The following is a 21,887-nucleotide window of genomic DNA, read 5'->3' as shown; positions in this document are numbered from 1 at the left end:
CGCGCTTCTGTAATTTCATGGGTACAAATAAGTTAAGTTAATTCTATAACTGTAGAGAGGGAACTCTAGAGAGGGAACTAAAGAATATTATTGCTCCTATTTGGTACAACACATTTAACATACTTCTATAACTGAATTTCTATGTTTATCACCGTTTCATGATAATAAAAAAGATATTTTACTTATATTACCTTCATCTGCAAGTTTTTTAGTTAAGTTAATTAGTTGTTTATTTTATTTTCAATTATCAAAAATCACAAAAAGAGTTGAACTTTTATTCCTATTTTTTATTCTTATTCCTATTATATCATCTTAAGTTTGAGTAAAAATATATATTGCTAAGTATTTTGTTATCTAAAACTAATCCTTCCTGTGGGTTCGATATTTGGGACATAATCAAAAAAAAAATCCTTCCTGTGGGTTCGATATTTGGGACTTAATCAAAAAAAATTTATATTACTTGATAACGATACATATAGTTGCATAGTATCCCATATTGAAATATTATAAATATAATTGCATACATCGCATTTTACATCTCTATATATAGAAAAACGGGATCATATACCTGCAACCAAAACATGAAAATACCCTTTTTTAAAGTACAATATCATAAAAAATAAACATAAAATTATAAAATGTATACTTAAACTAGCACATTATTTTGGCATATCAACCCTCTTGTTGTCGAAGCTGGTATTGTTGTATTCGGTCTGATGATGGCCGAAAATTTTTTTTGGATTGATGTTATTATAAAATGGATTCTTTAGTTTTATGGAATTGTTGTAGAAATTTGTTGAAGTATCATGCTGCATAGGAAGATGATAACATATTTCAATCAAAGACAAACAATTTGCTGGACTCATATCAAGAGATATGGTAATCGAGCAGCCAATTGGTGTGCTCAAGTTGGTGCTTTGCTGAATTATATTGTTTTTTTCTAAATATCTACCTAATGATCTTAATTATCTTTTTTCTTTCAACTTTTGAGTTCTTTTTTGTTGCTTTTCCCTGATGTTTGCTTGGTCTTCTTGGGTTATGTGAGTTGTATCCTTTTTTTTTTTTGGTAAGAGGAACTTAGTTTTTGTTTTGTGTGAGTTGTTTAGGGGTGTGTTGGTTCCTCTTACCCGATTTTGTAATTATTTTTTTGTGATATTATATAAGGAGTCGTATAATGCTTCTTCATTAAAAAGTATTAGCTTAATTTGTTCATAATTCAATGAATATAGAAGCCATCCAACACCTTGAGTTTCTTATTGCCATCTTATTCTCCTAAAATTGTGGCTCAACTATTTAACTAATTTAAAACAATGGAATTGTCTATGATATTTTAGAAGTAATTTGTCTACAACTAGTTATCTTAAAAATCTAAATAGCTTTCCAAGAGTTCCCATACGCAAAAAAGATTCCTACAGGGGTGCATCCTACTTCATGAAGTGTACTTATAGTGTTTAGCTTTTGAATAATTGGCAACCTGAATTAATTTTGATAAGATAAACAACATCACACTAGTTCAAGTACCATTATTATTTATTTATATCGCATTGGCCTATGCATGCAAGTATGTCAATTGTATTAATATGGTTCTCTTGTTTAACATAATGTAATTGTTATTGCACTAAACCAATAGAATTGTATTATGTAATACAATAGCTATTTGCAATGTTGGAAAGTGAAAATTTCATTTGCAACTTGTCATCCTGGTTGCAACAACTATTATGCATAAGTGACTAGAAAATAATTTATTGTAAAAGCCTCCAAGTGTTGGACATTTAATGGAATTAATTGTCACCTAATTTGGATTTGTTAAATAGATCATAAAGTGAGCCTCACTGAATATGATGGAGTTCAACTTTGTGACTTATTAAGCCATTGTGGAATTAACTTATTTTAATTGCCCATCACATCAAGTGGAAATAGAACATGAACAAGAATTATGAAGAATGTTCATTTTAAAGCCTATGAGGATGTCAAATATACAAAAAAAAAAGAATGTGAGTTCTAAATAAAAAACGGTGTGTCTAGATTTCTAATATAAGCAAAATATAATATATTTAAAGCTTGAAGACCTCATAAAAGGACCACATATTTTTCCATGTGCAAATTATGGTAAAATTTAGAAATACTATTTGCAAATGTTAAAAATTTCTAGTTCATATTTGGAGCACTTAAAGTTAGGTCAAAGTCATATTAAATTTGCTCAATTTAGTGCATCTAGAACACTACTTATCAAGAAAAACTAAAAACAAAATTCTATCAGTATACCTGAATTCCTGAAGTCATACAAAAGCATATTTCCTTCAAATTCGAGTAGTATTAAGCTAGATAAGTAGGAAAAAATAGCTTAAGCGTGATTGTTATCATTATCTCTGAACAAAAAAATCTTAAACAAACTTGGACTTTTGAACCATCACTATAGCAGTCCTAATGAATCATTTTAATTTGATTCCAACCTCTATGGTGTGTATTAGATTTAGCTTTTAAGCAAAAGCATTTTAACAATGAATTTTTCTTGCAACTACTTAGTGATCAATCGTAGTAAAACGAGACTCGAGCAACATATTTAATGATAAAAATTTGAGATTTAGAATGAAAGAAATTTAGTATTTTAATGCATAATATGATCTACAAACTGAACATGGCCAACAATAAGATCAATGTCAACATAATGGTTTAAAGACCCATTTTATTATTAGCCAAAAAGAATCTTTTTGCATATGATTATTATGAGAATCATAAAGCAATTTTATGATAGTATGGTTTGAGATTTGTAATATCATCCATATTATCACTATTTTTGTGGCATGCTAAGATATGAATTCCATGGCCGCTACAATAATTTCTAGGAAATATGCAAGAAAAAAGTTCAATGAATGGGACAACATAAGGAGAATATTCATATGAGCTAAATGTGCTTGCAAAACATCTAAATGTACTTGATTAAATCAAGAATATGTTTTTCAATGTACTGTCAACTTTTAATTGATTTGTAACTCTGATGAATACTTTTTTGGGTAATAAGAAAAGTCTAAAGAAAAAAAATATTTCTATGAATTATAAGATCAAAAAATTATAATATTATTTACATATGATATTGAGCATAAAAGACCAAAAGAAAAGTCTATGGATGTTAATGGCATTGTAAACTTCCAAAGTTCAAAAAATCCATTGAAAAATAAAAAATATTGAAATGAACTTATCAATTAAGAAAGAATACATCATTCGTGCAAATATTGGCAGTATTACATAAAATGATAAACAAAATCACCACTTTGTCATCATCTTATTGATTACCTTCAAAAAGAATAAAAGATATTTCAAGTGAGTACACCAATGGGCTTAGTTCATGGAGACGAGTAAAGAATAAAAGATACTTCAAGTGAGTACACCAATGGGCTTAGTTCATGGAGATGAGTAGCTATTGACAAAGCCCAATTTTTCTTAGTTCACGGAGATGAGTAGCTATTTCCTGAACAAATTGTAGCCCATCTTTTCCATATTTCAGTGAATTAATAGTTCGATCAAGAAAATCATGATTTGCTTCAAGTGCCTCCAACCTTGCATTTAAGTGTTCAACCTCATCACTCAGGGCTACTCCGCCATTTTTTTTGCCTCTCGTTGACTTTAATTTATTAGTACAGGTGTTTAGCCTACTATTATTTTCATCTTCTCCAATGGGAAATTCAGCTTCCAACATTGGTGAAATGTTGTTTGCTTCAGGAGGAATGCCTTCTACATGTGGGGACAGAGGCTTTTCAAATGAAATCATTTCCTTTTTTTGACTGATTTCTTGAGTCCCACAATCTCCTCCAATTATATTCTGAGGACACAAATTATGTTTAGTTCCTTCACCTTCAGCTATGTCTTGTTGTAGTTCAAGGTTCACACAGTCCGTATCATCTGCATAAATTTCATCACTAAACGCATCATCATTTCCATCAAGTCGTGATGCATCAGCACTAGAAAATAGACGAACATTTTTCTCCAACCTCTTCAAGCATTCAAAGATATACTCCCTCTCATCTTCAAAATCCAGTAAATTTTCTTTAATTGGGTCTGCAGGCCATTCAGAATCTTGGAACATTACACTTGGCAAGTGGTGCTTTTTCCTTCTCCTAGGTCTAACAACATGAGGTGTACTGGTCGTACTATATTCACTTTCACCAGAATCAAATAATGGTTGTAAATTCTTATCTCTTATTGATTCATCTCTGGATTGGTTTCTACAACTTTCAAGCTCAGCCTCAAGATCTTGTATCTCCTTCTCCCTTTCTGTAAGTTGATCGTTTAGCTTTCGAAGTGCTTCCTGTTCATATTCAGTTTGTTCTTCCATCATTCTTAGATACTGCATAACCTCCAATTGCATTGTTGCCTTTTCCTCTTGCAACTTATTGATCATGGCCATAGCTTGATTTGCAGCAATATCTGAAGCATTTCTTTCCTCCTCAAGTTCCTTGTATAGAATATTGAGGGTTTTCCGGTCTATTTCAATCTGCTTTTTTAAACTCTCAACTGAAACATCTTTAACTTCACTAAAAATACTTCCTTCTGCAATCTCTGAATATGATAATTCAGCATCTAGTTTCTTATTAAAACTTGGAAATCCATTAAAGCTTAGAGTATGAAATAATTTGCGATCGTCATCCTTTCTGGAACCCTGGATGACATCATTCCTAGGTGATTGAAGCCACCTAGGAGAAGGAATTTGGGACAGACGCTGCTTTAGATTTTCATGTAGTCTAGCAGATTCTCTTGCTAGGATAATCTCAGAAGTAGACGGGGGCTGAGCTTCTTTATGATCAGAAGTAAGATTGTGGGTAGATTCAATCATGACTTTGTCTGCTTCAGAAGTTAAATCAATTAAATCTGCACACTCTTTGATCTCAACAGGTGAAGTTGATAATGTTCTTGAAACATCTACCTCAGAAAGATCTGTTAGAAAATTACAAGAAATCAGAGTTTACAAGAAAAGATTATGGCCACAAAAGTAGAATTACACAAAGAAGATAGTCAGAACTATACCTTTAGCATTTGAGATTCTTTTAGAAACCGGTTCAGATATTGTTTGAGGTGAAGTTGGACGATTTGGTTTTCCTTCAATGTGGGTCCAGCTGACTTCCTTTAAGCCATGACCAGGATCAGCATTGGATTCAACAAATGATTTATCATAAGAACCATCTTCAACAAATTGACTCTTTGAAACTGATGTAGAAGCAACAGATACAAGAGGATCCGGATGAATAAGATTCTCAAGGACTTCTACTTCTGAAATCAAATGTTGATTAGCAAATTCTTCCCTGACAACTTCAGTCTCGCATGGCTTATAGCTTCCATCATAATCATCATCTGATAACGGAACTTCTGACTCAGGCTCAGATGTAGTATTCAGCTCTTTATATCTGAAATGAGACAAACAGTCAAAAGTGTGACCTCCTGGCTTATATTCAGCTAATGACATAGACAAAACATCCTTGACCTTGATCAACCCATCTTGAACATGTGCTAGTAATCTTACATTAGATAATGAAGTGCCAGGATAAGTCAACTCTTTGAAAATAGATTTCTGATGAGATAGTCTACGAGAACAGCATGAACAAGGCCTTGCAATTGGAGAACCAACATCATAATCCTTATTCAGTAATGAAACACTCGCAATTTCATCAGAGCTTGAATTAAGAAGTTGATTGTCATCATTAAGGCCCACACTGACTTTGCTCATAAAAAATTTATAGTCCTCCGATGTAATTTTAGCAAATGAAACCAGACAAGTTTCACACATTTTACATGCATCAGCAAGCTTTTTGTGAACATGACAAAAGGCGAGAGATGAAATCTCCGACTTATGGGCATCACAAACAAGATCTCTATAAAATTCCAACTTCTCATTGCCTAAGAGATAACCAATCCTTGAGCATAATAAACAAGGAGTCTGTAATTTATAAGAATGGAATATTTTTGAAACCAAGAATAAGCAAAATGCATCAATTAGCAGTAAAAGAATCAATATCCATTCGAAGAAAGCGGAAGAGAGAGCTGTCAAGAATTGAGAAGGGTCTCCTGTTTGTCTGTTGGGACTTATAGGCATGATATGAGAAGACCGAAATCAAACTCGAGGAAAAGAGACCCCAAGCGCTCCTCCCCTATTGATCGCACAAAAAGTATACATGTTGGATTAGTTTAGGTAGAAGCATTTATCATACGAAAGAATACAATTTCAAACAGAAAATTTAGAGCATTATCTTATAAATATCTACTTTTAATGAAGAAATTAACATTTATGCGCTTTGACCAAAATAATACTCCATGCCCACAAAGAGTATAAAATGCGGTTCATTATTAGGAAGCCACAAATGTAAAGAAGTAAAGAAAGCACTCATAAATATTTTCACATAAGTAGAATCGTCCGATATCAACATAACAAAAAATTGTAAAGCACTCAAGCCAAACAAATGTTAAAAAAAACTTATAATATCATATAAAGTTATAAACACTGAATAATAGAGACAATCACCAAAAAGTGTTAATACATACCAATGGTTTTCACCTAAATGATATATTTGTCAAAGCATTTAGTTATAGCCATCAAGCATATGCATACTCATCATAACTCACTTTCATACCCCATTTAGATGAGTTAAAGGAGGTTGAAATTTAAAAAAAAAGGGTGCTAAAATAACACAATTTACAACAAACATTTTAACCAACCATTATCGAGGAATATAGTTTATATAAAAAATTACTAATCACCATACACATTTTTATTTTTTTTTATTATGAAAATTTTATTGTGTTAATACCGTAACAAATTAGGCTCCCCATACAAGTCGTTCTCTTGCATTTACAGAGAGTATTTCTAAAATTCAAATTCTTCATTTCATGATCAAAATGTAGACAACATAACATTTCGAGTCTACAAGAGAAATTTTGACACCGTATACTTCTATAATCCGAAACAAATGTGAAACATAAAAAATATTGTGCAAAATAATGCAGAAAATAAATTCACACAACAAACAAATAATCATACACAATGTGACTTATGTGGTTCGATACAAATCCGCCTATGCCCACGGAAAGAGGTTGTTCCACCAACAATGGGTGGGAAGAAAAGAAAAAATCAATCAAATTAAGGTTACAACTCAATGAGCCTAAATCTTCAACAATTCCTTATATATTTAATAAGAGAAGATTATAGTATGTAAATTAGAAATATTTGAAATATAGGAAAAATCATATATTTAAATCTTCTCAAATTAGATTTCTTAATATAGAAAGATCATATAATAAGACCTCCCCAAATTAGGTTTCATAATTTTAATCTTTCTAACATACACAATTCCTAATTTACAACTTTTAGATTTTATTACTTCTCATAACAAAAAAAATGCTTATCTGGCAAGAATTCAAGGCCCCCCAATCAAAAATTTTTTACCATAAATCAATTAAACAGGAAGCTCAACTTAAAAGAATTCAACAAAAGTGCGGCAAGTGACACACTTCATGGTGACAAAAAATAAATAAATAAACAACTCTTAAAGTCATTGGAAGCAACAAAGAAGAGCGAGATGCATCAAAGAAGCCAAATCCAGCAAGAAAACAATAAAATGACAAAAACAAAACAGGAAGAGTTGGAAAACATTATAAAATAATAATAATAAAGAAAACTAAGATAGTGATTGCAAGAAGATGAATAGATGAGTGTACCCTTAGCTCCTTAAGGATTTGATTCTCCAGACTAGACCTCCTCTGCTGCCTGCAATTATCTCAATTTGCCTGCAACTGCGGCAGAATCGAAGATAAAAGCCCACATTTTTCTAAAGGAAACATAGGCGACCATAAATTAGAAGAAAAGAAAGTTCGTATGGCTACAGAGGGATCTGCCGTCAATAAAGAAACCGTTGGAGGGTCTGAAGATTTTTGAAATCCGACGGTCAGGATCAAACTGTGACTGCGAGGTGGTTGGTCCCCATTTAAGGGACCGTTATTCTTTTGAGGAGGAAAATGCAGCTTTGTTGTACCAGAAAAGTATTAAGTCTAATCCTGGGTGGATTTGGCCTTAAATTATCATTAGTAAACGCGTTTAAATGTTAAAATTTAGTTTTTTATGTTGTTGACCCGATCATGTAAATGCCAGCGATGTCCAGCCAGCTTGAGATTCTTGTGGTTGGCCGATAAATGTGCCTATGAGGACTAGTTTTTCAAATTTTTCCTTGAATAGATGTTCAATGTGCAAAGAAAAAAAGATAAAATTTAAGTATATGTATGATGAGTTTTCTTTTTATTTAATAAATAGTTTGATAGATTTAGTAAAGTAGGTTGTTTGAAATTCATTATGTGTATCAATGAGTGGATGGACTTCTGATCTCAAATGGGAAAATTTAAAATAGTAGAATGATGAGATAGTGGTCATTAATAAGAGATTATGAAAGAGAAAATTTTCTAATATATTAAAGGCCCGATTGGAGACAAGCTAGTTTGGTTTAAGGCAAATTGAGTGAATTAAAGTGATAAAAAGATGTGAACTTGTCAAGGGCATTAAGAATTTTGTAGAACAAACTTGGTCAAAGGCTTGATGTATACCTAAAAATGTCTTGCAAGAATCTCGATGCAATCTAATGCTTCATATTAAAAGAGATAAAATGTGGTTCATACTTCTGGCAAAAAGCCATAAGTACTCAAGAAGTCAATCGGTTAAAAACCGCCAGTCGATCAAAGGGTGGCTACTTATCGAAGCACTCTCAATCAACTTAAGGTCAGTTCAACGACTAAAGAGCCACCTAACCAACTAAGAACATACATTCAAACTAATGAACAAACAAAGGATTAGTACCCCTTAGCAATCTCACAACTATCAATGTGAGGCTTTCCAGATAACTCCCCCAAAGATGGAACAAGCAAGCCAACCGACCACCCTAAGGCTATTCTTCTGTCAATCTCAAAGCCGACCGACATCCATGCAAAAGGTATGGTGAGTGTAGAGCATGCTATCAACAAGAAGATAAGCGACACCAACGAGGAGAAATGCATCTCAAAGACACTCCTAACAGAAAGCAAGCTAAGGAGTTTGTGCAACAACAAATCTGGAGCTAAAAATGTTGTTTCAATTATCTTCCTAGAGGCTTTCGCTAGGATGTGAGTATCGCAAGATGGATGGCCAGCCCCCAACAGTCAAAAGAAGCCGATTGACCGTACCTGCGCATTGCTCGGTTAATTACAGAGGACCAACACTTTGTTTAGCGAATAAAGAGAGTATTAATTCAAAACATATTCCATACTATGATAAATTTTTCTAATATTTTTTCAAGACCAATTGACACCTGGGTGACTTGAATCCAAGTTGCAACGTCAATTGCAAGCCCAAAGAGGTCCAATCTACAGAACAGCCCACAACGTTCCCGCATCGTAAACTCTTGGTCTCCAAGCTTGAATCAGTTAAAGCTCTTGAGGTGGTTCCCTGCCCAATAGCGACAAAGTTCGTGAAGGGTAAGGTGCAAATTACCCAACTAGAGACTCTCGATAAGTACCCATGAAGGCAATAAGAAGATTCACATAAGTCCCTGTGAATGGTGCAGTTCAATTGAGTTGACAAATCAAACCAAAAAAACCAAAACCTTGAAAGGAGTAAGACATGAGCCGGGTGACAATATCATAAAATAAAAAAGATGACTGACAATGATGCTATAGATGTTCGTTCAGCATCCTAACAGCAAATTTAACCCCAACGCCAATCATCAAAAGCCAATTCAAAAGCTCAATATGGATAAAGCTCTAAAGATTATTCCCTGCCTAGTGGCAACAAGTTCCGTAAAGGGTAAGGCGCAAAATATCCCAGTAGGGAGTCTCGGCGATTGCCACTACAAAGGCAACGATAAGATCTGCCTAAGTCCTAGCGAAAAGTGCAACATGACGAAGGTGAAAAATCTGACTAAGCAAAGGAGATCGGTCGCTCAAGAATTGTGTCAGGACTTGACAAATAAAAAATGACAGAAAGTTATTCAAAAGATTCGAGTAATCAACCAACACAAATATTCATCGTCAATCAGTTATCACAAGAAAGTAACACGGTGAAGGTAAAATAAAAAAGCAAAGGTATGAAAAAATAACCAAAAAGTTTTATTCATTTTTAATTTAAAATATACGAGTATTTTCTACGAACATAAATTTCATTAGTATTAGCAAACCAACCAGAGGAGCATCCTTTGCATTTGTTGTTCAAGTCGTCCCCAAAAGTCCCCTTAGAGCCGGTATTAAGAGCGGCAAATTCATCTAAATTTGTGAAATTCAGGTCGATTAGGCCCAACTGAATGAATCATCACTCATTGTAATACTACCGACCCAAAGATGCTCGCCCATAACATTTCCGTGCCACGAGTAGGAAGTAAGCGCCTCAACGACCTCCCATATGCCATTATCGTCACCATCTGTGTCTTTAGCTCTCAGATCTCTTGTTTGGCGATTGACAAAAGATCCAAGAGGGAAGTAACCTCCTCCTTCACAGCTGCCAACTTTCTCTCGGCTATCATGGCTTGCTTTTGAAACTTCTTAGTAAGCCTGGCTGAGATATTAGCCTTTTCTGAGGCAACAACCCACTTTATTTCGGGCCGGTCCAACGCCATTGACTGGATATGGGAACCTTCCATGCCTTCAGATGATAGCGATCAGTATTTTTATAAAGCTCGAATCTTTTAAGGGTCTGGAGAGACTTAGCAAATGCACGTGACCAGATCACTTCCAAGAGTAAACTTCAGTCAACAATGAACCACTATACCACACCTCCTAGACGATGGCTATGCATCGGACATCGGAAAAAAATTCAAATCTTGCCCCTCTCCACAGGGGAACCCTTTCTTTTTTCTTTTTTTTTTTTTTTGATAGGAAAGAGAAAATGGAGTCGACTTAGCAACATGCTCCTTCCCCTCCCTATGTTGTATGTATATATATATATATAACATACTCAGTATTTGAAATAACTCATAAATAACATACTATAACATACTCGGCGTTTGACTCAATTTAAATTTACCGGTTAGTTTCAATTCATATTTAGCTCAAATTTAATTTAAATAATTTTAAAAAAAAATATAACATAAAAATTCAATATAAAAAAAAAATTACAATATATATTATATTAAATCGAGTCAAAACGAATAACACAAACAAAAGCTATTGAAACGTTAAAAGATAATTCATTAGTGATACTCCACGCTCACTAAGCAAAAATGAAGCATTCTAAACAAGATTTTTTACCATAAACTGAATACAATGTCAACACCATTGCAATAAATTTTTTTTTTTTACAAACAGCCAGTCTACATTCTTTTCACGTGATGCCTACAAAATATCATTTGCTTTCTTCATCAATCAAAGACAATGTCAACACCATAGCCTGTGATTTATGAATCCCAGTTATAGGATTTTCCATATAATTGCCTTAATCCATGAGAGAAACTTTTCAAAATCTCATTTCAACAGCCTCGGCACGACCGAATTATAGTGCTCTCCAAGCCCATATGCGTGCTTATGATAAGACAACATAATGCTTGAATTGCTATCAACCTTGTATTCCTTACCCATCTCAACATCAGGAAAAGACCCAGAGAATATTACAATGTGTTTCTTCAGCCTGTGTGTTAAAGCACCCAGCTCAAGCTGACCTCCCCAGGCTGCAGTGTTTTCAACCTCCTCACAATACTTGTAAAAAATCTCCAGAGGCAAATCACTAGAATCCATCTCAATCTTTCCATCAGCAAGAAAAAAGGGAAGGAAATCCACAGCATGTTCTCTCATGTAAGAAGCAGCTATTTTGCGCAGTTCTTGGTAGCTGTATAGTTGGTTCTTATCTGAGCAAAGTGATAACTGGTCTTCAACTGCTCGGTACAGGCAATGCCCATCCGGCTTGATCTCGTTTATTGACAGTCCTAGAGGTGCAAGCTTTTCTTCCAGCTTTTCGTTTTCGATCATGCGATCGCTGATGATTCTACTTTGCTCCTCGTGTATCCTCTGCTCTCTCTCGGCTTCTTGCTGAGCTCGCCTCTCCCGCCTTTTCGCTCCTTTGCTAGATTTTAGAGTTTCAGGCGGATTTGAAACAGAGATGCCAGCTACAGCCCTCACAATATTGTCAAGATTGCCTTTTCCAGTAACATCTTCACTCTTGTAGCCTAAAGAAGAAAGCTCCTCAGAGTGCCTTGCTTTCAGTTGGGACATAAGCTGAGAGATATCCTCCTCCACTTTCTTCTTTTTGGCCTTCTGCTCAGCTTTGCTGCCTTTAGCAGCAGCTTTCTTAAGTGCAATTTCCTTATTTTGAAGGTCAGTTATGTCTTTCCTGGAGAAATAAACAAAAATATAAAAATATTTGAACCCTGAGTTGCTATTTGAACCCTGAGTTGCAAAAAAAAAAACACCATAATCATGAAATTTTATCCTATTCTCGAAACTCAGTGGAAGAGATAATTACCAATATCACTATTAAGTAAGAATTAATTTGATAGATGTTCTCTTTTAATGAAAAATTCATTATGAAAATAAGGGTTCAGTTGACATGGATTAATAAAACAGTCTGTCTAATTATTGTGAGAAAATTAGAGGTCTTGTAAGCCAATATTGATATTATAGATATTTTTTCCTCTAAGAAAAAGTTTTTTTATGACTGCCAAAATCACCGAAAGCTCTTTTCCCATCAAAATTTCAGAAAAATGGCAGAAAAGCAACCATGTAAAAATATGGCAATAATCTGGAAGGTAAAATTGTGAAAAATCTATCCCAAACAGATCCCAAGAATTTGCTTAGTTCAAACTTCACTGTTATGCAGATTGCTTTGCTATCTAAATAGTGAACTTTTTCAAAAATTAGTCATCCACCGAATGAATCTATTAGATCAAGTGTTTCATGCTTTAGCAGACTGGTGTACCAAGCCCAACTTTTTTTCATTCATTTCTTCTAGCTATCAAGATTGACAAAATCTGAATAGCATCCAACTGGCACTATGTAGATTACTTTATAATAATTACTGTTATCGTTCAAGTTAACTCAAAATGAGAGATGAAGGAAATCAAAACGCCCTGTTAAAAAGTGAGAATACTAATTAACAAACAAAGAAATATCAAGCCACAACCCTGCAATGATTATGATGGTTGAAAATCCTTGCACAACTACGACACCTTGCAGAACAGAAATGGCAGCAAATTATTTCAGAATTGAGTTGTATAAATTTTCTATCATGAATGTGATACATAATACATCATAATAGATGCAAGCCAGATAAAGTTCAAAATACCAAACATATATGCCTGATTTTGTGATTGATTTGATATTAACTCTGAATTTTATTAGACGATAACAACAACAAACCTTTATACCACTAAGTGTGGTCCGCTACATGAATTATTTATCTCCATTGTGTCCTATTGAGTGTCATATTTTCATTTAATTTTAATAAATTAAGAGCATTTTTTTATACAACGTGCCAAGTTTTTTTAGGTCTACCACAACCTTTCTTAACAGAAGTCCAATCTAAAACATCTACTCTCCTAATAGGGCCATCAGATGGTTTAAGTTTAACGTGAACAAACCATTCTTTCTCAAATCTTGTTTTTCACTGGAGTTACTCCAACCCTTTCACGAAAATATTTGTTTTGAATTTTCTCCCTAAGTGTAAAGCCACTCATCCATCCAATCATTCTCATCTCAGCAACACCTACCTTAATTTTCTGCCCCTCTTTTACCGGCCAACATTTTGTGCTAAAAAGCATTGCAGGTCTCACCACAATTTCATAAAATTTTCCTTGAAGTCTAAGTTGTACTTTTTTCTATTGCACAAAAGGCCAAACGCACTCCTCCATTTCAACCATCCAACTTAAATTCTACTAATAATATCCCCATTTATCTTACCATCAATTTGAACAATAGACCTGAGATATTTAAAACTTTCATTCCTTTTAATGACTTAATTCTTTGAACAATAGACCTGAGATATTTAAAACGTTCATTCCTTTTAATGACTTAATCACCGATTGTTACACCTCTTCCACTAGATCTACTAGTACTAAAATTATATTTCATGTATACTGGTTTAGACCTACTCAAACAAAAGTCTTTAGATTCTAAAATTGACTTTCATAAATCAAGTTTTCCTAAACTCTCTCTTGTCTTATCCACAAAAAATATATCATCAGCGAAAAGAATATACCAAGGTACATTCTTCTGTATATGTGCAGTAACATCATCCATCGCTAAAGCATAAAGATATGGGCTTAAAGCCGACTCTGATGTAATTCAATTGAAATAGGAAAATACTCGTCAATCCTCCTTATGTTTAAACATAAGTAACCACTCTAATATACATATCTTTAATGACTTGAATATATGTAATATCAACACATTTCTTTTGTAGTACTCTCCAAAGTACTTTTCTTGGAACCTTATCGTACCTTTTTTCTAAATCAACTAAAATCATATGTAAATCCTTCTTACTCTCTATATACTTCTCCATCAAATCTCTCAATAAATGTATAGCTGCCACAATACACTTGCACGACGTGAATCCAAAATAATTTTGAAAATTTTTTTTATCACAATGAAACTTATGTTCAAGCATCCTCACACGTAACTTTAATGTATGAAACATTAACTTAAGTCTTTTATAATTTGCAAATTCTCATTCCTCCCCTTTATTCTTAAAAATATGAACCAAAATACTATTTTTCCATTCACCAGAGATCTTATTAATTTTTAAAATAATATTTAAAAATTTATTAAGCCAAGAAATTCATAGTTCTCTTAAACATTTTCACACTTTTATTAGATTAGACTATCAGATCCTACTACTTTTCCACACTTCATTTTCTTTAATGCCTCATTAACTTATGTTTCTAATGCGGCGGAGAAAATAAAAAAATTAGTATTATTTTTCAAATATTAAGATCACTAAGGTCAATTGTATTTTCGCAATCATCACTAAAAATTTTATCAAAATATCTCACCTACCTGTTTTGAATAACCTCATCCAAGAAAAAGTACTTTTTGATTTTTATTTTTAATCTAGTCTACTTAAACTAAATGTTTACTGCTCACATCTCTTTGTTTTGCTAGTTTATAAAAATATATTTTACTCTCTTTAGTATCTAGTCTAATATAAAGATCAATAAAAGAAAAATTCTTAACATCACAGCTTGTTCTCTTCGACTCCATTCTTTATATTTTTTCCAATTCTCCAAATTTTTATATCTAAAACAAACTTTAGAACAACTTATTTTTCATCTTTTCTTACACATTATTATTCCGTTAACAACTATTTTTATTCATATGAGAAATTAAGAAATTAGAGTACGCGATGAGCATGGATCGAACATGCGTCCTTCTGAGTTTTAGTAGAAGTGATAAGAAAAACTTTATATTTATAATTATTTTATCCATTAATTGGTAAGAAAATCATATTTTTAATTATAATTTATGAACTTTTAATTCAATTTCCTCCACTGCTGCTACAAATTGCAGCTCCTAATGCTATTTTATCACATCTCTTGATTATTAAATAGCATGACTGTAAAAAGAATATTATGGTGTACGTAAAGATAAAATACTAAAATTCAGAGAAAAAGAGATGGAAGTAACATTTTTTTAAGGCAGTTAAAGTAATTTTAATGGATGAAAATTGTGCAAAAAGAGCAATAAAATAAACACACAAATGATTAAATAAACTTAGAGTCAATGAATTAGAAAGCAAAAGATGAAAATCAAACATAATATGTATAGAAGTTTTTCAAACTAAATTATGGAGGATAGGATTAACACCAGACGTTATTTAGTGGAAACAATAGAAAACTAAGGATTCAAGAAGGCAATCCAAAATAGTTGGGATTGTAAAAAATCAAAACCCCTACGTATCCATCCCTGCCTATTGCAATCCTTTACCTCTGTGTCAAATCTGCCCAGATGCACGCCCTAGCTGGGCTCCACAAGCCATCTCCGCCCAATTGCTACAATCAATCCTCGATCTTCTTTATTTACTCCAAATCACCTCTTTGATTGATGGTATGCCACCTCACCAATCAATGCATTGTCTTAATCAAAATTAATTTTGTATTCATTTTTCATTTCCTAAATGCTGTATATTTTCAACTAGAGGTTCCCCTAGACATGTATAAATTCACAAGAAATGATGAAATGAAACACTCAATTAATTCTGCCAAATTCTTGTCATGATATCCAAGCCTAAGGCTTTTTCTTTGTATTTTCATAAAGTGCAGATTCCATTGCTTGGTTGCCTAGATCTTATCAGTCTTCATTGCTATTGTTCTCTTTCTTTTGTCCACCAAATTTTCTCATATATAGCCTCTTACTTTAACTCTTCCTTCACATAATCACAAAAAACACCTATGTTTCAATGATTGATCTACGAGACTTAGGTTCATTTATAATTAGATGGACAACACCGATCTAACGAGGGAATTACAAAAATTTAAATGAAAGGAATTATCTCGAGTGGTCAATCGCAATTTTTTCACAAATTAAAGGGATACGAAAAATTTTACCATTTACTTGGGACCAAGCCTCTATGTGGTGATCCCATATTCCACGCCTGGGATGAACATGAAACTCCAAAGTTAAGAATAAGAGACACTTGCATGTTCCTCATTTCTTTAAAAAATATGAGAACAATAAAACAAAAACATTCTAAAGTCTATGGCGCGGCCCAAATCAATGAGATCAAAACCATACTTTCATCCAACATGCAAGGAATATAATACATTATAAAATACTTCAATTCACTAAAAGGCTTTGAGCGAAAGTGGATCTTTATTAATACCTCCAGAAGGAATATGGCAAAAGATGGAACCCTCCTTGAAGGATTTGTTAAAAAAAATGAATTTATGATTTTCTTGTATAATTAAATGTTAAGTTTGATGTTATAAGAATACAAGTTCTCAAAAAGAAGTATCATCTTACTCACCTTTTTCAATGCAATCAAAATTAAATTAATGTTGAAATTGAACAACTGAAATTTGATAATGCCAAATTATAGACCATTCTAACCTCATACATTAAAAAGAAAAATAATACATTTACCTTCTTTTGTTTACACACCCCACAAGATGGGGTGGACGAAGGGAAGAATAGCTACCCATTTTCTATCACAAGATCTACTCTTTTTTATAAGAATATTCCAAAATAATTATGAGACGAAGCGGAATTTAAAAGTTGCTAACATCATAAAATGAATATCTATAGGAGTCATAGGGAACAAGAGTTCAACCAAAGTTTCAAATTCTTTCCTAACTTCAACACATGAAACAACCATGTTGTCAATATATATCATTTTTATTTATACACATCCCCAAAATAGAGAAAAAGAACGATTAACAGCCTCTATTGGCTACTCTCGGATGCAAAAAAGATATATATCAAGTAAAAGAAATGGCAGCTGATACCAATTTTAATAAAAAACGATTACTAAATTGTTTCTACCTCCCAGAATCAAGAAATTTCATTCATTCATGAATTTTTCCTCCTAAAATGTCCTTGCAACCCCCCCCCCTCATTGTGACAAACAGCTATAATTCAAAATCACCTGTTTCTGCACAAATCGAGTTTATGCTAGAACTGCCTGCTACTAGACCATTAGAAATGTACGAAAAAAAAAAATATCACAATCCATACAAATTTAATCAACCAAATAAATCTGTCACTGAATTTACTAAGCTAATCATTAAGCTAACAAACAAAATATAAGAACTTCAACTAAACATCTCACACATTTATACTTATAATAACAAAATCTTTCCATTCGTGATCAACACTTATTAATCAAGATATTATTTCAATCCCTAAAATCAATCTTTCCTTGTCAGCCTCTATCTTTTAGTCATTCCCCATAATGGAACCTATTATTACTACATCCTTTAGTCTATAATCATTATAAATATGATATATTGATAGCAAGCAGGTAGCAAATGAAAATGGGATGTTGTTAAGAAATGAATATCAGAAAAAGAAGAATTTATAGTTATGCATCTAAACATTTGGTTGGTACCAATGATTTTTGCACAAGTGCTTGTCGTCCTTATCATGATAGCGATCCATGTAAACGAAAAAGAAAATTCCTAGAAGTGAAACATTAATTCACAATTATCATGTAAACCTTATTTATGATAGCCTAGATTTTGTCACGCACAATAAATAAACAAAATGGTAAAGCAGGTTGCGAGTAAAAAAGAGGTCACCACTAATTACTCTAACTTGGATACAAATTCTCACGGCTCAGGCATCTTTCTAAATCTCAATTTCAACTAATCCTTCATGATCTGAGACCAAGTTGAAGAATTTGATCTAATAGAATCATTATTCATTGCACCAAATAAAACTTTAAAACATTAAACAAGAATTCATAGAGGCAAAAGGAAATTAACCCAAATATCTACAATAAGACAGGCAGCGAAAGACACGACATTGTACTTTTGAACATGCTTTTGTAGGAAATTCTGATTAAAATATTATACCGTTTAATTATTTCACATGGAGAATAATAGTGACACAACAGTGTTAGCTCACAACTTACATCAAAAGACTATCAGTTGGGACATGATGCAAATTGGCATTTATGTCTTACTCAAGTTGTACTAATTTTTTAACTTGATTGTTTTTAAAGAATACATCTGGCAAAGTGGCACATGAAGGGAAAGAAAAGATTGAATTTCTTTAAATTATAATTGGAATGTCATTACTTGTGCAAAAGTTAATTTTCTAAGCACGTTTTTCATATAAATCAAAATTAATTTTTAAGAAGTCTGTAAGAGAAAAGCAGAAAAGAATGAAGCCCAAGTCCCTTCTTCAATTAAAAAGCATTCAGAATTAAAAATTTAGAATTGGTTAAGAGTATTTATACAGCCAATAGAGAGATATACAACAAGGCACCTTCATTAAGAAGAACCCTGCTAGGATGAACCTCGCTCTCACAAACTCTCCAATTGAGGATTGCGTCAACAGACTTGAAATTGCTGGTAAATGCAAGGAGAAAAAAAGAACCGCTCCTCCCTCTCTTCCACACAAATTTCCACTCCACGCAACAAAAGCAACCCTTTATATCTGATTAATGTGACAGACATTTAAGTTGCTTAATATGGATAAGCTAGCATAAAGTTGAAGAAATTGGAGAAGTTAGTCGACCCACCAATTGTAGATGCGCCAAATTTGCGGCATTAAACCCTCCACTCAGTCCTGATTCCTCCACGTCAACCACTTCACAACCAGGGGTGCAAAACGAGTTGAGCTTGAGCGAGCTACGTGTTTGTTCATGTTCAGGTCATTTGAAAATTTCTTTGTAAAAAATTGGCTTATGTTCAAAATGATTCTTGAATCATACTTTGATGGCTCAATTCAAATTCGTTCTTTCATTTTATGGCTCGTGTTCAACTCAAATTTAGCTCGAAGGATTTAAAAAAAATAAAATTTAGCATATTTAAATGAAATATAAAACAATCTTAATAAATATTAATTAGTTAATTATTTCAAGCCAAAATGATACAACCATTATCGAGCAAAAGTATGTTCATGTTCAGGTCGTTTATAAATCAAATTGAAATAAAATTATTCATGTTCAGCTTGTCTGTTTAACCAATGAGCTGAATGTAAGCTACTTAGCAAATTAACAAACGTATTCACTGCTCTTGAACCCAAGCAAGCTCAACGAGCTAATCCCCAATCATTTCCTTTAATACCACTTAATTCCAACACTAGTGATGCCAAGAATAGCTTCCAATAGAAAGGTTTAGAAGTGCGGGTATCGAGTCATTTTCTATTTGTTAGGCGATGCGTAAATCTCAATGCATGTTAAGGAGTAATCTAAAAAATCAATAAATTGTGAAAAGCAAAAAATATTACACTAGTCAAAGTATGAAGACAGAAATAACATACTAACATCCAATCATTAAAAAAAGTAAAAGTGTCAAACTAACACGAAAGTAAGACCATAAAAAATCAATATTAAGTCAAACCAATAAGTCTCTTTCCCACTCCTACACCAAGATATAAACATAATAAGGCATTAAGAACAAAATTTTCAAATTAAAGTAAATTTTCATTAGAATCGTTGTCATGATAATTTAGATTCTCTCCAATCACATCTTCAGTTGTGTCAATATTCTGTCAATCTTCTCATCTTTGATCTCAAACATCTTCCACTTTACTAATTAATAAAAAACAAAAAGAATATTAATTAAAGTTTTTAGAAATAGCTTTGTTTCTAGTTATAACTTTAATTACATAATTTTTTACGAATATATTTTCAATTAATTTTTTGTTTACTTATAATAGACTTATTAGTCTTATTTTTGACTTCATCAAAGTAATCAACACTAAGGAGTTGCTATAAATCAACTCATTTAACTTTATTGTCATCATCCACTAATCATTCATCATATAATGCTATTATTACAAAACAATGGATCTTCATCATCCTCTAAAACCTTTTTTTTCAAATATCTACCTTTTAATCTCTTTCTCACATGATTTATCGCCTTAGTTCTCTAATAGCAAATTCATTCTTATAAGGAACAAATGATTTATCCTTTTGGTGCTCACCAATTCTGCTTGGATCCCTATAATAAGCACGTAAGGCTAATACTTCAAAATCAAATCGCTATAGCTCTAAAATGACCGCCAAATCGAATCCACCATTCAACTAATTTTGAAAATAAATAATTAAAATATCATTAAATTTTTTTAAAATATTAACCAAAAAATGTAAAAAAAGAAGTTGGAGAGCAATTATATATGTATGTATAGCTTACTGCAAGCGAAAGAACCCTTTCTTATTCTAAATACTATTAAGTTGTAGATGAGCATTCTCTCTCTAAATTGAGTTAGCCACTAACCTATCCATATAGAGGTACACACTAAATTTGATCTAAGGATTAGTTGATTTGCTCATAGCCCATTAAAATTGATATTTAAGATAATTTACGATGGCATGATGAATGTAAAGCTCCCACTTCGCATTAGTTATTTCTCAAATTTCTTTATAGTTGAATTCCTCTCCTCATAAGTGATATGCAATAAGTCCTTAGCTACATCTATTGTGTTATAAATGAAGCTCATAGTTAACTTTTTATCCACATCAACCATCCCCAAACTTGAACCAACGTCTTAGTTTTTATTATTACATAATTTACACGCAAACAAAACATTTTATTCAAAATAATTTTTCTCACTTCTTCCCCTTGAAATTTCTTTATCCACGCACAATTTAGCTATTATATAAAGATAAATATTGCCTCCAAAGATTATCCCATTTCCAAAATGCTTTACAAAATCAAGTAGGTTGTAACAAATCTAATTATAGAATATTGTAGGTGTTTTTGAAATTTTTTTCTCCAAGTAAAAATTCATGAGTGATGATTGTAGAAAATTTGTTAATCTTCTTTGTTTGTTTAAAGTGTTCTTGTATTAAGAAAATTTTCAAAGATTTTTAGGAAAATAATCTATGAAATGTGCCTAGTGTCCAATACATATGTTTTCTTTTCTCCATCAAATTATTTCAAGCCACCTTATAAACACTAATATTGCCAATAACTAATTGCACCATTATATGCTCTCTAAATTTTTTTATGACTTTATCAAGAAGTCCAAAAATATACTAAAAATCCTTTACTTAATCTAATGCTTCAACAAACTATAAAAAAATAGCTTTGTAAGAATTATTAATCAGATCATTGATCAAAATTTTATTCTTTATATAAGAGCAATCATCAGATATAATAGTCACTCCAATCTATTTTGAGAATTTCTTAACCTCCTATATGGTCTTTTCAATGATATTTAGTTCCCCCTTCAATATCAATGCTCTCAACTGATACATATATGGCTATTTTCAGAGCTTGATCATAAAAACCAAT

General features: G+C 32.5%; 1 protein-coding gene across 3 annotated transcripts in view; it reads right to left on the bottom strand.

Annotated features, from left to right (window-relative positions):
- Positions 1-3,230: 3,230 nt before the first annotated feature.
- The window catches only part of LOC110037207 (OTU domain-containing protein 6B), a 36,757-nt gene continuing 18,100 nt past the window's right edge, over positions 3,231-21,887 (bottom strand). The window contains exons 2-4 of one of the 3 annotated variants that reach the window (XM_020741796.1): positions 5,023-6,140; positions 3,560-4,932; positions 3,427-3,518 (exon numbers count right to left, since the gene is read on the bottom strand). In XM_020741796.1, coding sequence (XP_020597455.1) covers positions 3,510-3,518; positions 3,560-4,932; positions 5,023-6,085 — 2,445 coding nt within the window. In that variant the 5' untranslated portion in view covers positions 6,086-6,140 and the 3' untranslated portion in view covers positions 3,427-3,509. Of the gene's footprint in view, positions 4,933-5,022; positions 6,141-11,209; positions 12,323-21,887 lie in introns of those variants that run through there. The other 2 variants (XM_020741795.1, XM_020741798.1) reach the window with 2 other exon arrangements.

Source organism: Phalaenopsis equestris, unplaced genomic scaffold, assembly GCF_001263595.1.
Source record: "Phalaenopsis equestris unplaced genomic scaffold, ASM126359v1 Scaffold216820, whole genome shotgun sequence".
NCBI classification, from domain to species: Eukaryota; Viridiplantae; Streptophyta; class Magnoliopsida; order Asparagales; family Orchidaceae; genus Phalaenopsis; species Phalaenopsis equestris.
Note: the sequence above shows the minus strand (reverse complement) of the source record. Positions and strands in the feature narration are given on the sequence as shown.